Source organism: Eurosta solidaginis, chromosome 1, assembly GCF_040869045.1.
Source record: "Eurosta solidaginis isolate ZX-2024a chromosome 1, ASM4086904v1, whole genome shotgun sequence".
NCBI lineage: Eukaryota > Metazoa > Arthropoda > Insecta > Diptera > Tephritidae > Eurosta > Eurosta solidaginis.
Window position 1 is genome coordinate 260,645,134 of NC_090319.1, and position 16,879 is coordinate 260,662,012.

Genomic DNA, 16,879 nt, shown 5'->3' on the forward strand with positions numbered 1-16,879 from the left:
AATTCAAAAATTATTAAATTTGAGTGTGTTTTTCGACATCCCTTTAAAAAAATATTAAAACGAACATAATGAGAAAGTGCGAGGTGTGTAAGAAAAAATACGCGGTCGGAAAATGTTCGTTTTTTATGGTTCCAGTTGGTGAAGTCGAAAGGCTTTTGTGGTCCACATTGCGCCGAGTGCAGTTTGGGGAAAAGGATTTTATTTGCTGCAATCACTTTTCTCCTTCGGATATGGTATGATCAGGCAGAAAAATTAAGTTATTGGCAAAAGCTGTTCCATTTTTACAACCGGCATATGTTGCTAAAGACCACGGTATGCCATCCGTTGTAAATAACGTAAACAGAAAATTTGGGCAAGTGATTTAACTTCTGGTTTCTTAGAAGTTAGCATGTATATTTTACTATATTTAGTACGGAAATAATTCCCCCAAACACACAAGCAATAAATACATGCATTACTGAGGATAACGTGCAACCAAGATAAAGAAAAATATATGTATATGATTTTGGCAAAGAATCTATTTCCGTTTAATTTTGATATAGTTCGACCATTTCTTTGTCGGAACTGGTGAAAGTGCAGGTAAAAGACTGCGAAACCCAAACCGAGTGAATATGACTTGAATTGTGAGGCAAAATAATTTGAAAAATTGTGATTTGATAATAAATGCATTATCTTTTTCGATATAGCCCGTTATCTCATTTGTCGGAATCAAGGGAAGGGCAGCTGAAAGACTGCGAGACCCAAACAAAGTTAGTACGACATATGTACATAAGTCGCAGGACCTATTTGTATAATTTTTTTCGTATTCGTAGCGTTAGGGTATTTGAATTTCTATGCCAGGTTGAAAACTATAACCTAAGGAAAGAAAATAAGGCGTTACAGTAGGAGAATAGGAATTGCAAGCTTGATGAAGCAAGTGCTGTGATAAGTAATTGAGGACGATATTCACGGAAGGACAAATAAAAAAAGGGTTTTCCCAGGTATATTTCAATGATAGAAATTGCAAACATTAATTATATTTGATTTCATAGATAGTAAAATAAGGTGGACGTATAAGGATATATCCAGTGCAGTGTGCTTGCACTCTTCGGGGCCAAGGGCATACCACCATCTGTCTGAAAATGGGTTTCCGCTTCCACACTTGTCGACTTTGCAGCGATGGTACCGCAAATGCGATATAAGCGAGGGTCCCCATGCCTTGAACATGCCCAGAAATCTTGGCATTAATTTTTCTCTTTTCAAATGTATGCTGCAAAGTCGAAACCGTTAAAACGAAAAATGTTTATCTGTATTTGCATATTTAGTTAATTAGTTAAGTTATTTAGTTAAGTTCTTTATGAAAAAGATTTATTGTTGGTTAAGGGAATAAAATTGCATGCCTTTAGTATAACTAAAAGCCTTGTTTAGCAGCTCTTTTGTTAGTCTTAAAATTTATTTTAAGCCTAAATATATAATATTAGTAATAAATGCCTTGTTGATTACTAAATTACTACTTTTTCCTTTACTCTTCGATTCATTAGCAATCCATTTGCGGGACATATATTTTTCCAACATTTCTTCGAATTCGATCTACAAAGAATTTCCGAAGGTCCTGTTCAAATCTCGGGAAAAGCAACATCAAAATGTTTGGGTTTTTTTTTATTTAGAGAAAAAGTGTTATCGTGTGTATTTCTGCCATTAAGTTTTTCAGATGCCGTTCGGAGTTAGGAAAAATATTTAGCTAGGGACCTGCTAATTTGTTAGAATAAATAAAAAAAAAAAACAGTAGCACAACACAAATTGAAAGAGAAGTTCGGACACACGATAACTGCCCAGGGATTCAAGGAGTTATGCAGCGCAACTTTTACAAGGTGCTGCCAGCGCAACTTATGTGGCCTCTCCAACCCAATTGTCAACCTCACCTACCAAGTGCGAATCCAGTTTATTTAGCAAGGAGGCTCTGGCGACCCCAAGTATGTCACGGAAATGGGTTGATGACCTAGAAGGTTCAACGTGGTCATATCATTATCGAAATTGTATCATTGGCCTAGGTGGAGTATAACGAATTATAAATTTATCGATTTACTGACCATTATACTCAGTTTACTTAGAGTTAAACTTCGTCCAAAACAGTCGAGCTATTCTGGTGTGATTGTGTGATAAAGGCAGCCATTGCCATTTAATATAATAGAGACGGCCACTCATATGTACTTATGTCATGGGAAATGGTTACACCAATAGGACTTCTACGGGGTTCACTCTGTTTTTAACCGAACTTGCGCTTTAATATTCCTCTTCTGCCAAATATGGAACAACAATATAAAAATATGACCACGTCTCTGTCAGCACCAAAGTAACAAATGGGAATAACAGCTCAGGACCTGCAACTTCTCCGCTGTTGTCGGCAAGTTATGGTAAACGTGACATTTTTTGTCTAACTAGACAAACACCCATTGTATTAGTCCAAAAGGAATCCATAATCCCGACTTCAACCATCTTTTGGCACTACATTTATCGGGTCACAATTTGCACCTGGAACAATTGTATTAGGTTTATTTATGAATATAAAATCAAAACACAATGATTGATGACCATTGGTTTACACATATTTATTCCCGAAATGCGTAAATAAATGCTCTTATGTGTACAATTATTTACGATTATTTACAATGAATGGCTGTCAATATCTGATCTGTTCTATTTTACATAGACATTTGTCGGTACAAAAATTTAAGGCGAATATAGCCGAATTCACGGCGAATCTATTCCAGGTGGTGGTAAAGCGAATTCAATCAATTCGCCGTGCAGAAGAATGTCAAGTCAAAAGAAAATTTTCATAGATTTCGATTAACTGACATTGTTGTACAAGGCTTTGTATGGAAAATTATAAGGAAGAAGCAATCAGCTGATTGGATAACAACACCTGGTACTGAATTCGCCTTGGTGAGGTTTCTACATTTTCTATACCCAAACCTTTGTGAATTTGAGTAGCCAATTTAGAAATTTGACAAGCACTTTGAAATTAAGTTTTCAATTAAAACAAGTAAGGACGGGACTGTCTTCGGCTTTGCCGAAGACTTCATACCTTTCATGAATGGGGCTGAACAATAATCTTATCCCGTTCGTAATCTCCAAATAATCGAATGTATAAGATAAGAAATATATAGTGAACAGATGTACATACCTAAACGATTTTTAAGATATAAAATAAAAAATGGCAAAAAACCCCTTATCTGAACGATCGGTTGTATGGGATATATATTATATATAGCTCCGAGAAATTGCCAAAAATCTTTCTATCTGAACGATCGGTTTTATGGGATATAAGTATATATAGCTCCGATTAAAGTGATTTTTTCAGAAAATCTTTTATGATATATTAAAACATATATCGCCGAGTTTCACGGTTATACTTTCTAAATTAAGGGAGAAATGGCCAAAAATCTTTCTATCTGAACGATCAGTTGTATGGGCTATAACTATATATAGCTCTGATCAAAGTGATTTTTAGGATATCTTCTATGATATATTAGAATATATATCCCCGAGTTTCACGTTTATACTTTCTAAATTGCGGCAGGAATGACCAAAATCGTCTTATCTGAACGATCGGTTGTATGAGAGATATATGTTATAGTGGTCCAATCCTACCGGATCCGACAAATGTCTAATATAATATAAAAATACACCCTTGTGCCAAATTCCATATCAACTCAGTTCGTCGCCCAGATCAATTCGGTATACTTAATGGTGAGTCTATCTTCTATATTTCTCAACGTTACAAACATCGGACCAAAGTTAATATACCATTTCATGTTCATGAAAGGTATAAAAAACACACACTTTTGTGACGGGCTATTTTGTAATGAACGTATAAAATATATATTGTTACGAATTTACTGCAAATCCTCTTATTTGCAATCCTCTGCTAAGTTCGAATCACTAAACTGTTGAATAAATAACTCCAATATTGAACAATGGAAAAATGGCCTTTATTAAAGTACTTCACAATAGCACTTATACTTTGCTACTCGCATGCTCAATCAAACTGATTGAAAGCTCAACTCAAACTGAATTACTTCTTACTCGCCTGCCCCGCTTTTATAGATTACGCTGCATACTTCTAGGCTCTTCGATTTCCAGAAGTTACTAGTTAGTTTCGGCTATAAAATCGCCAGCCACAACTACGTGCACAAATTATTGCTCTCTCTTGTGACAACTGAGATAAGATATATGCCTGTGGTTTGTGCATTGCCGCTCCGCTGCTCGTATACGTACATATATGTAAACGCAATTATTTATTCGTTTATGTAGACACATAATGATTGAATTATTGATGTGAATGTTTGTAGTTTACAGTCTCTCGCGCATACATAGGCGTATAAGTAAATGCATCTGTGTGTGACATCTTTCGGCTGCCTTATATATGTGTATACATGATTTGATTATTGACGTAAATACTGCTTATCGTGGCCTTGGCCTCGCCTTAGTGATGGTATAACTTAGTGATGTTAATATCCGTGACAATATTTTATATTTTCCTTTTGGCGTTAAACGCAGGAGGGGATCGAAAATATATTACATATGTATGTGGTGCGTTCTCTTAGTTTTGTGTATTTCTTCTAGAAAGCGTGGATCGTTTTCTTCCTTTAATATGCTTCCTAGACTGAGAGAATTGCCCCACTATCTTTTTTGCAAATGAAAAGAGTATTTTCTTAAGTTACATATTAGTATAAAAATTATATATGTATACGATTTATTGTGCATTCACTAGTACTTAGATAATAAATACATATTTAGTAAACGGTAATTTATTATATATAAATTATATTAAAGACAAAATTTAAATTAACTTAAAAAGTCTCGTTTAGCAAATTTTCTTATAAAGTTATGTGAACGTATGCAATATGATTAACATATATACTTAATTATTTTTGAATTGTATATAATAATAAATTTTGTACTCATATCAGTAATTATTTATTTATTTGATAGTCCAATTGATGCCGTCTTTTGTATTTGTTGATTTAAGAAATTCTCGTCCGCCAAAAATGTTGTCTTGCCTACTTTTTCACCAGTCTCCATATTGAATTCAACTACGCAAGGTATACTATTCGGTACATTTACTGTGGATATATTTTCATCGGATACTTCTGCAAAACGGAAAGAAAAAGCCAATTGCAAAAAAAAAAATGTTAGAAAAATAATATAAATTAAAAATATATAATTAATTATAGTTGTACATTACACTACTCGACAAAAAAAATCGAGGGATTCAAGGGGTTGTGTAGCGCAATATATAGCTTCTCCAACCCAATTGTCAACCTCACCTTCGAGCGGCGAATCTCGTTTCACTAACAGACGAGGCTCTGGCGACTCCAAGCTCCTCATGGAACTTGGGGGTGGGGAGGGAGGGATGGCCTGAAGGTTTAATGTGGCCATATAAATCGTTCCCGAGATGGTCGGGCCAGCACCTTAATGGTGCTGTGTTACCGGAGCGTATCGGATCTGTATCCGAAAAAGGACCATCACATCGATAACACTCCCCAAAGCCTTCGGGGAGTAACTAATCGCTACAACAACAACAACAAGAAAAAAATCTCCAAGAATAAAATAGGCCTTTCCTAAAGTGAAATTTTCTCCTGATTCCGAATATGACTTCCATTTTCCTGTCGCAGATCTAGTTTCCGAGATATCGGTGAAAATATGAAAATTCCCATTTTTGCAGAACAGTACTACATAGGTAGGGCAAACATTTTTAGTTTTCATTTTTTCGTTTTAAACTGTTGAATTATACATTATAATAATTCCCGTAAACATTTCTTGCCTTCACCTCCTTTCAGTATCATCAGTAGTTTGGCCACTGTGCCAAAAAACGTTGAAACAATTTTGAGAAAAAAAAAGAGATTTTTTACAAAATTTCAGATTTAACCACTTTAAAATCGGAAAAATTCTATGGACGAAAAAAAATTAGCCCTCCTATGTTGTAGATATATTAACTACGAAAATTTTAAGCATACCAGTACAACAATCGGACGTGCTGTTGAGACTATAGCCCCGTTAACTTGCAAGCGTCTATCCTAAAATTTTAGTATTACTTTGATAAAATTGGCGAGACATTTCATTTGATCAATCTACCTTAGGGTCTAATAAATTTAAAAAGACACAAGTATTTAATTGTCACTACTGTTTGTTGTAAATTTTGTTTTGCAAATTGTAGTGCAAATTTATACATACTGTATTGGTAGATGTGTTTACGAAGCAAAAGAGATTTTAAATGTAAAAATAATCCGGATGATTCTTGCTTTATTTGTGGACATTATATTTTCGGAAACTCAGCTCGGAAAATAACTAATTCTATCAAAGATGCATACTTTCATTATTTCGGTTTCCGTGTAAAAAAATCTTGATAAATCTTTGACACCTCATTTTATTTGCGCTTCCTGTAGATTAACTTTAATGAGATGGGTATCGGGTAAGGGTCATAACATGAAGTTTGGTGTTCCAATGATGTGGACTGAACCCTTTAACCACGACCAGTGCTATTTTTGCGTGATAGACCTTAAAGGTAAAACGAGAAAAAGAGGAAATTAATAAGTTATCCAAATGTGGCATCAGCTAAATAACCAAAACTACATGACCATACCTTACCCATACCTAGGCCGCCTATAAGTTTTGAAGCCTCAAGTGAAAGTGACTCCGAAGCAGATAATTCAGACAGTGAACAAGAAGGAGAGGTCCCACATCGAGTATCACAAGCCGAACTTAATGACTTGGCCAGAGATTTGAAATTATCGAAATTTGATAGCGAAGTTCTAGGATCTCGATTGCGGCAATGGGACAGCCTGGGCCCTTCGACAAGTAATTCCAAATTTCGAAATAGACACAAGACTTTCTCTTCTTTTTTACTAAAAGTGGAAATATTTGCTAATGCAATGATGTTCAAGGTTTATTTGAAGCACTAAAATTAGAAAATAAAGTGGATGATTGGCGCTTGTTTATAGACAGTTCAGAGCATAGTTTAAAAGCAGCACTACTCCATAAAGGAAATTCGTTACCTTCAATACCAGTCGCGCATTCTGAGAATACTAAAGAAACTTATTTAAGCATATCCAATGCATTTTTTGCATTCACATTTGGATAATTTTCCCGCAAACCTAGGTGCTGAAAGAGATAAAAAGGGTGAAAGGTTTCACCAAGACCTCGTGATTTTTGAAAAGCGTTACCAAGGTTTTTGGAATGAAGAAATGATGGGAGATTATTGCTCGACAATAATACGGGAGACAAACCCAGAAAATTAAAAACGGGTAGTTAAAAGTACCCACGTCCCTCACTATTGACCACCACGGTAAAATCGCTCCATTTGACTTTTTTTAGATGTAGATATGTATGTATTTAATGTTGTTGTCGTTGTTTTTTACTGAATTGCTGATTTTTACTCATATTACTCAATTGAATACAGTTTAACGTGCAAACATATGTTTATAATAAAACGTTATAAAAAAAGAAAAACGTAGTTTGAATAAAAATTGTATCTATAACAAGTAAGGAAGGCTAAGTTCGGGTGTAACCGAACATTACATACTCAGTTGAGAGCTGTGGAGACAAAGTAAGGGAAAATCAACATGTTGTAAAAAGAACCTAGGGTAACCCTGGAATGTGTTTGTATGACCTGTGTATCAAATGGAAGGTATTAAAGAGTATTTTAAGAGGAAGTGGGCCATAGATCTATAGATGGACGCCATTTAGGGATACCGCGATAAAGGTGGACCAGGCCTGAATCGAGAATTTGTTTGTACGGTATGGGTATCAAATGAAATGTGTTAATGATAATTTTAAAAGGGAGTGGGCCTAAGTTCTATAGGTGGACGTCTTTTCGAGATATCGCCATAAAGGTGGACCAGGGGTGACTCTAGAATTTATTTTGTACGATATGTGTATCAAATAAAAGTTATTAATGAGTATTTTAAAAGAGCGTGGGCCTAAGTTCTATAGATGTACGCCTTTTCGAGATATCGCCATAAAGATCAGGGGTGACTCTAGAATTTGTTTGTACGATATGAGTCGTGCTGTGCAGACGTGTTTACACTGCTCTCTAAGTAAATTTCATTTATCTCGTGAAATCAATGTAAACAAATAAATATTTCTATACTTGTGATTTATATCGCGATCTCCAAACAAAATGTCTAATAGTGCCTTTAAAAACTATAATTGAATAAATATTTTAATATTCAAAAATTATAAAGTTTATTGACTTTCATATAAAAAAATTTTGCATAAGTGCTTCTGCATATTTTAATTCTTTATGACTATTCTTCGTTACTCTCAAAATGCCGTGCATATGTGGCTGTAGAGTAGAGCGAACGCAACCAAAAGTGCAGTGCGCAAAGTGCATTGAACTTTTGCATATGGAGTGTGTCAAGATTCGCCCAGCTGATCTGGATTGCTTGACTGAAACGGGTAAACAATTCATATGTAATGGGTGTATTGCCATGCGTCGTAACTCTCTGCGCTCACCGCCACCTATCATAGATTTCAATAAGTCTATTAATCTCAGTGATGCTACAACAACATGCATTCCTGATAAAACAAATAACTTCAATAGTCAACCTATGCTTTCTTATGTTGGCAATGTTGACGTAAGTCATCCTCACTCATCTCAGCAAACAAGTGCTTTAGATTTGGCTCTAATTGAGATCAATTCTCTCAAAAATTATAACAAATTTCTTATTGACCAATTGGAAATATTAAGTGAAATTCGCTCTCTACACAACAAACTTCGTTTAGATGAGTTGTTCTCGGCCATTGCTTCGCTGGCTTCAGATTTAAATACAAACAAATGCACATGTTCTACAGATATTCGTTCTGCTTGCGCCGCTACTGCAGTTAAAACGTCAGAGACAACATCGTCGAGTACAGATGACGCATCTCTTGCCTGTGCAATTGTCGACGCCACCTGCAATGATACTGCGATCTCTGCTGCTGCTATGACTTCTGCTGATGTTGATGTCAACAACAAGAGTCCAATTGTTACTGCTATCACCGATTGTTGCCCAATTTCTAATGATAACAATGTGAGTGAAATTCAACTATGTGCCACTAAGCAGAATGTTACTACTTTGGTTCAAGCATGCTCAACACATCTCTCTCACAGCTCTTCTACTGCAAATAATATTGAATCTCCCTCACAGTGGACTCAGGTTCAGAGAAAAACGCGTAAAAACAAAAAACGCACTAAATCTCTGTCTTCTGGTACTAACGTTGACGTGGTAGGCAATGATAAAATCAGTGATTCTAATAACGCGGGAAGTCAAGTCCATCAAAAGAAAACCCCCCAAGTCCAAACCAGTTCGCGTAGTCTAGTGATCGGAGTCAGTACTAACACTGAACTTGATGTAGTTTCCGGAAAAAAATGGATCCACCTATCGTCATTCAAATCTAATGTCACTGCTGATAATATAATCTCCTATGTGGTTAAAAATACGAAAATCGATGGCAATGAACTTGTTTGCTTCCCTCTGGTTAAAAAAGATACGGATTTTACTAAACTCTCTAGAATAAATTTTAAGCTTGGCGTGTCAGCTACCTTCCTGGACGCAATTATGGATCCCTTGCTATGGCCAGCAAATGTGAAAGTTAAACCGTTTAAAAATGTTCGCAAGCAAGCAAGTAGCTCGGACCCAGTGTCAAGCGACGATTAGCAATCACTGAACAATGTGGTGAGTGCTCTGCCTCCAATTAATGGTCATAGTGAGATAAAGGTATATTTCCAAAACCTTTCTGGGATGAGGACCAAAGCCGATCTGTTTCACACCTTCAGTTCCCAATTGGATTATGACGTCTTTGTTTTCATCGAAACATGACTGAATGGAAGTTTTTTCGACAGTGAGTTCTTCGACTCTAATCTTTTTAATGTATTCCGCAAAGATCGAGATGCTAACGCTACTGGTTGTCTTCGTGGCGGTGGGGTCTTAATTGCGATCAAACGTCAGTTATCCTCCTGTTTCTTTCCGCTTAGTAATGGTGACGTTTTGCTCGACCAAATTTGTGTTTGCCTTAATGGTTCTGATTCACAAGGCTCCCTATATCTCCTTGCATCATACGTGCCACCAGGCAGTTCATTTGAACTATACAAGGCACACGCTGACAACATAGTTTCGCTAGTTATTAATAACCTAAGTGATAATCATCTCTGCGTGCTTGGTGACTTCAACTTATGCAATATTGACTGGTCAACTAATGTTTGTAATTTTGGTCTTACACCTAATAATCTGTCTGCAAATCACGAATTATATTTCATTGACAATTTACTTAGTCTTAATTTATTGCAAATCAACAAATGTGTTAATACTTTAAATAGATTACTCGATCTCATATTTATTAGTGATAATATTAATTGTGAAATCAGTGAATGTACAAATCCCATCACTCACAAGGACAGGCATCACCTACCCTTGGTTATTAATTTTAGTTTTTATAGTTTTGCACAGGATACTTCTGAAAGCAGATTTACTTTTAACTTTAATTCGTTTGATTTTCCCAGTTTTAATAGTTTTTTATCTGAAATAGACTGGGAAGTGGTACTTGAAGGACTGGATACTTCTAATAGTTTCCATACTTTCAAATCTATTCTATTAAATCACTGCCTGCATAAAATTCCTATGAGATGAATGAGGCCTTACAAACTTCCGTGGTATACGAAAGAGTTGAAAAAATTGAGGAATCTCAGAAATAAATATATGCGTAAGTTTAAACATACGAAGAACCATTTGTTCTTCATTAAATATAAGCAATACTTGAAGAAATTTAATAATTTGGATAAGCTTCTGTACACCAACTATATTCATACAATCGAGTCTAACATTAAGTTGAATCCGAAAACATTTTGGAGCTATATCAAGTCCAAAAAAGGTTGCTCCAGTATACCGTCTGGAGTGTTCCTTGATGGCCACTCAGCGCGAACACCGGGTGATACAGCCAACTTATTTGCGGAGTTTTTTAAATCAAATTTTTCTGCCGACGATAGTTATCAATCGTTTGATGCCTCCTCGAATCTTGACACTGCTCTAAACTTTGGTGCCCTCTGTCTCTCTTCTGATGATATTAGTAATGCTATTCTCAAACTTAAATCTTCGTCTCAAACAGACGTTGATGGGTTCTCTTCAGTCCTGTTAAAAAACTGCCCGACTCTAGTTCTTCCTTTAAGAATAATCTTTAATAAATCTCTTTCGTGCGGTACGTTCACTGACGAGTGGAAGCTCACCTCCATTACCCCCGTCTTTTAAAGTGGTAACAAAAATGATGTGCGTAATTACAGACCTATTTCAAAGCTTTCTACCATTTCCAAAATTTTCGAGCATGCTGTTAATGCCAAGTTGAGTTTTGCGGTTAAGTCTTTAATATCTCCCTTCCAGCATGGTTTTGTCGCTGGTAGATCAACAGTTTCAAATATTGCTGTTTTTAGTGAATATTGTATTGAATCTTTTTCTGCAGGTTATCAGGTTGATTGCATTTATACGGACTTTTCAAAAGCTTTTGACAAAATCCATCATAGTGTTTTAATTAAAAAATTAGGTTGCCTTGGTTTCCACTCTTCGTTTCTTTTATGGGTAAAGTCTTATTTAAGTAACAGACAGTGTGTTGTTTCCATTGATGGACAATCGTCTAGTCCGTTTGTAGCCACTTCTGGGGTTCCCCAAGGGAGTATATTAGGTCCACTTTTATTTATCTTATTTATTAATGACGTAAGTAGTTGTTTTTCATTCGCAAAGTGTTTGCTATACGCCGATGACTTAAAGCTATTTTCATTAGTATAATTTTCTTTCAAACTTCTGTAGATGTTGTATGTATTTTTGTTATTACGGCGTGCACTCCGTTCCATAATTACACTGGATCACAAATCCCAAGACGCCATTATGAAGTTCCTATGTAAAATCACCCCCTGATTCCAAAGATTAATTCTATGGTAACGTTTTTGAGATATTTACGAATTACCGTTTTTTTTTTTTTTTTCAAAAAACCAAAAAAAAAACAAAAATTGGGTTCCGTTAATCATATATATCTCAAGAACAAATTGAGCAATTCCAAAACGGGTTGAAGATTTTAAAAAGCAGTACAATTTGCTATAAACTGTGAATACAACACTTTTTGCTAGACCCTGCAGATTCAAAGATAATGAACAATCATTACGGATTTTTTAAATTTTTTTTGTAAAAATATAAAAAAAATGTGTACTTTGCGCGGAAAGATCTCGAAAAATTTTTATTTTTTTGCAGATTTTTTTTCTCTCTAAGCTCTGCTTTTTTTACAAAAAAAATAAGCTTTCGTTCAATAAAGTCGATGGACTAATACAAAAGTTATAAGCATTCAAGTAAATATATCCATTTAATACTGGTACATATGTGATAGTATTCGTATATCAATTAGTTAGCAGGTAGATTTTCGAAGGGTTATTAGATACAAATACTGTTAGTGTCGTTTCCTCAAACCCAGGTACATTTCAAGCAAGAGCATATTTTTAAGGCAGGTAGTGTTTTCTTTGTAGAAGTAGGGAACCTTTTTGTCTAGGTAGGCTTGATTTTTTACTTGATCTAAGTATAAATAATAGTACATGAGTCTTGTTCCTTCATAATATCTGCAAGGCTCGCCGGATACTGTTCTGCCAGATGATGCCTTAATGTTGCAGAATGATATTAATAAATTGCACCAATGGTGCCTGAATTCCGGTATCTCTTTGAATCCGCCCAAATGCTTTCAAATGACCTACTCGAAGTCAATTAATCTTCTAACTACAAATTATAGTATCTCTAATTATGAGCTTCAATGTGTTAATGAGATTAAGGACCTTGGTGTTGTCTTTGACAATAAGTTTTCTTTTAGTAAGCACATAAATTTCATAACCTCTAAATCATATTCTATGCTTGGCTTTGTAAGGCGCAATGCTACCAAATTCTCTGACCCTACACGTTTAAGCTACTTTACGCGTCTTTTGTTAGATCTAATCTGGAATATGGCGTATTTATTTGGAGACCAAGTAGTCAAACTGCTATTACCAGAATTGAAAGAATACAAAAAATTTTTCTTAAATATACCCTTCGTCCATTAAACTTCTCTGATCCTATACCCGCCTACTCTGCGCGACTTATGCTTTTAAGCCTTAAGTCTTTAGATAATCGCAGATCAATACTCTGCTTGTCATTTACGTATGATATTATTAATGGGTTCGTTGACTGTCCATATTTATTGGATAGGATTCGATTTAATATTCCTTGGAGGTGTCTTCGCAGTTTTTATACATTTTATTGTGACAACTTTAAAACCCACTATTCCAGTAATGCTCCAATTGCTCGTGCTCTCCGTGAGTTTAACTCTATCAGTACTGTTGTAAATCTAGACTCTTCTTCTCCAAAAGCGAAACTGCTAAATATGTTAAAATCTGCTTTCTAAGTACTATGTATTATTTTTCAAATAACTATCTCTTAACTTTAGTTTGTATCATAGTCTGTAAGGATTTAAGTCCATTGACTAAGTGAAATAAAGAAATAAAGAAAGAAATAAATGAAAGGTGTTAATGAGTATTTTAAGAGGGCGTGCGCCTTAGTTCTATATGTGGACGCCTTTTCGAGATATCGCCATAAACGTGGACCAGGGGTGACTCTAGAATTTGTTTGTGCTATATGGGTATCAAATGAAAGATGTTAATGAGTATTTTAAAAGGGAGTGGGCCTAAGTTCTATAGGTGGACGCATTTCGGAATATCGTTATAAAAGTGGACCTGGGTTGACTCTAGAATGCGTTTGTACAATATGGGTGTCAAACGAAAAGTGTAATAAGTGTTTTAAAAGGGAGTGGGCCTTTGTTCTATGGGTGGACGCCTTTTCGGGATATCGCCATAAACGTGGACCAGGGGTGACTCCAGAATGCGTTTGTACAATATGGATATCAAATGAAAGGTGCTAATGATTATTTTAAAAGGCTGTGGGCCTTAGTTCTATAAGTTGACGCCTTTTCGAGATATCGCCATAATGGTGGACCAGGGGTTACTCTAGAATTTGTTTGTACGATATGGGTATCAAATGAAAGGTGTTAATGAGTATTTTAAAAGGCGTGGGTCTTAGTTCTATAGGTGGACGCCTGTTCGAGATATCTCCATAAAGGTAGACCAGGGTGACTCTAGAATTTGTTTGTACGATATGGGTATCAAATGAAAGGTGTTAATGAGTATTTTAAAAGGGAGTGGGCCTTAGTTCTATAGGAGGACGCCTTTTCGAGATATCGAAATAAAGGTGGACCAGGGGTGACTCTAGAATTTTTGTGTACGATATGGGTATCAAATGAAAGGTGTTAATGAGTATTTTAAAAGGGTGTGGGCCTTAGTTCTATAGGTGGACGCCTTTTCGAGATATCGCCATAAAGGTGGACCAGGGGTGACTCTAGAATTTGTTTGTACGATATGGGTATCAAATGAAAGGTGTTAATGAGTATTTTAAAAGGGCGTGGGCCTTAGTTCTATAGGGGGACGCCTTTTCGAGATATCGAAATAAAGGTGGACCAGGGGTGACTCTAGAATTTGTTTATACGATATGGGTATCAAATGAAAGGTGTTAATGAGTATTTTAAAAGGGAGTGGGCCTTAGTTCTATAGGTGGATGCCTTTTCGAGATATCGCCATAAAGGTGGGCCAGGGGTGACTCCAGAATGTTTTTGTACGATATGGGTAGCAAATGAAAGGTGTTAATGAGTATTTTAAAAAGGCGTGGGCCTTAGTTCTATAGGTGGACGCCTTTACGAGATATCGACATGAAGGTGGACCAGGGGTGACTCTAGAATTTGTTTGTACGATATGGGTATCAAATGAAAGGTGTTAATGAGTATTTTAAAAAGGAGTGGGCCTCAGTTCTATATGTGGACGCCTTTTCGAGATATCGCCATACACGTGAATCAGGGGTGACTCTAGAATGTGTTTGTACGATATGGGTATCAAATTAGAGGTATTAATGAGGGTTTTAAAAGGGAGTGGCCCTTAGTTGTATATGTGAAGGCGTTTTCGAGATATCTACCAAAATGTGGACCAGGGTGATCCAGAACATCATCTGTCGGGTACCGCTAATTTATTTATATATGTAATACCACGTACAGTATTCCTTCCAAGATTCCAAGGGCTTTTGATTTCGCCCTGCAAAACTTTTTCATTTTCTTCTACTTAATATGGTAGGTGTCACACCCATTTTACCAAGTTTTTTTCTAAAGTTATATTTTGCTTCAATAGACCAATAAAATTACCATGTTTCATTCCTTTTTTTTGTATTTGGTATATAATTATGGCATTTTTTTCATTTTTCGTAATTTTCGATATCGAAAAAGTGGGCGTGGTCATAGTCGGATTTCGGCCATTTTTTACACCAATACAAAGTGAGTTCAGATAAGTATGTGAACTGAGTTTAGTAAAGATATATCGATTTTTGCTCAAGTTATCGTGTTAACGGCCGAGCGGAAGGACAGACGATCGACTGTGTATAAAAACTGGGCGTGGCTTCAACCGATTTCGCCCTTTTTCACAGAAAACAGTTATCGTCCTAGGAGCTAAGCCTCTACCTAATTTCACAAGGATCGGTTAATTTTCGTTCGACTTATGGCATTAAAAGCATCCTAGACAAATTAAATGAAAAAGGGCGGAGCCACTCCCATTTTGAAATTTTCTTTTATTTTTGTATTTTGTTGCACCATATCATTACTGGAGTTGAATGTTGGCATAATTTACTTATATGCTGTAAAGATATTAACTTTTCTTTTAAAATTTGAATTAAAAAAAAAAAATTTTTAAAAAGTGGGCGTGGTCATTCTTCGATTTTGCTAATTTTTATTAAGCAGACATAAAGTAATAAGAGTAACGTTCCTGCCAAATTTCATCATTATATCTTCAACGACTGCCAAATTACAGCTTGCAAAACTTCTAAATTACCTTCATTTAAAAGTGGGCGGTGCCACGCCCATTGTCCAAAATTCTACTAGTTTTCTATTCTACGTCATAAGCTCAACTCACCTACCAAGTTTCATTGCTTAATGCATATTTCGTAATGAATTATCGCACTTTTTCGATTTTTCGAAATTTTCGATATCGAAAAAGTGGGCGTGGTTATTGTCCGATATCGTTCATTTTAAATAGCGATCTGAGATGAGTGCCCAGGAACTTACATACCAAATTTCATCAAGATACCTCAAAATTTACTCAAGTTATCGTGTTAACGGACAGACGGACGGACGGATGGACGGACATGGCTCAATCGAATTTTTTTTCATACTGATGATTTTGATATATGGAAGTCTATATCTATCTCGATTCCTTTATACCTGTACAACCAACCGTTATGCAATCAAAGTTAATATACTCTGGGAGCTCTGCTGAACTGAGTATAAAAAGGCAGTGAAAATGGACCACGCGATCCATCACCAACCACGCAATCCACAGTATTTTTGTGCAGATCACCTCCTCGCGTAGACGGCCTTCGTTAGCGCTACAAAAAAATAACCCATATCGGATCATCCTTCGGATACGCGATCCACAGTATTTCTGTGCAGAGCATCAAATGCAAGTTTACTAAGTGATTTTCGTTCTATAAGTGTTTTGCCTGCGCTGTCCAAGATTTTTGAAAGTCTACTTTTGGAACAAATTACCCTGCATGTCCAAAAAAAGAAACTCTTGTATGGAATGCACAGAGTGTCGATATGAGTCAATTTGAGCCTTGCTCCGAACAATAACAACAGCAAGGCAATCAGGTCAAATAGCACACAGTCACAAATACATGTACACAGGAACAAAGAGCGCTTATCACTCAGCCATGTGTACACTTATGCATAGAAGGAACAGTGAATATCGGATGTACAGTTATGAAAGAAATTA

At 35.9% G+C, this 16,879-nt stretch overlaps 1 protein-coding gene across 6 annotated transcripts in view; it reads right to left on the reverse strand.

The window, feature by feature from the left end:
- Positions 1-4,689: 4,689 nt before the first annotated feature.
- LOC137237219 (2,3-bisphosphoglycerate-dependent phosphoglycerate mutase) overlaps positions 4,690-16,879 on the reverse strand; it is a 109,518-nt gene continuing 97,328 nt past the window's right edge. For all 6 annotated transcript variants that reach the window (XM_067760616.1, XM_067760613.1, XM_067760615.1 and 3 more), the window contains one exon: positions 4,690-5,132. In XM_067760616.1, the coding sequence (XP_067616717.1) occupies positions 4,960-5,132 (173 nt within the window). In that variant the 3' untranslated portion in view covers positions 4,690-4,959. The remainder of the gene's footprint in view (positions 5,133-16,879) is intronic.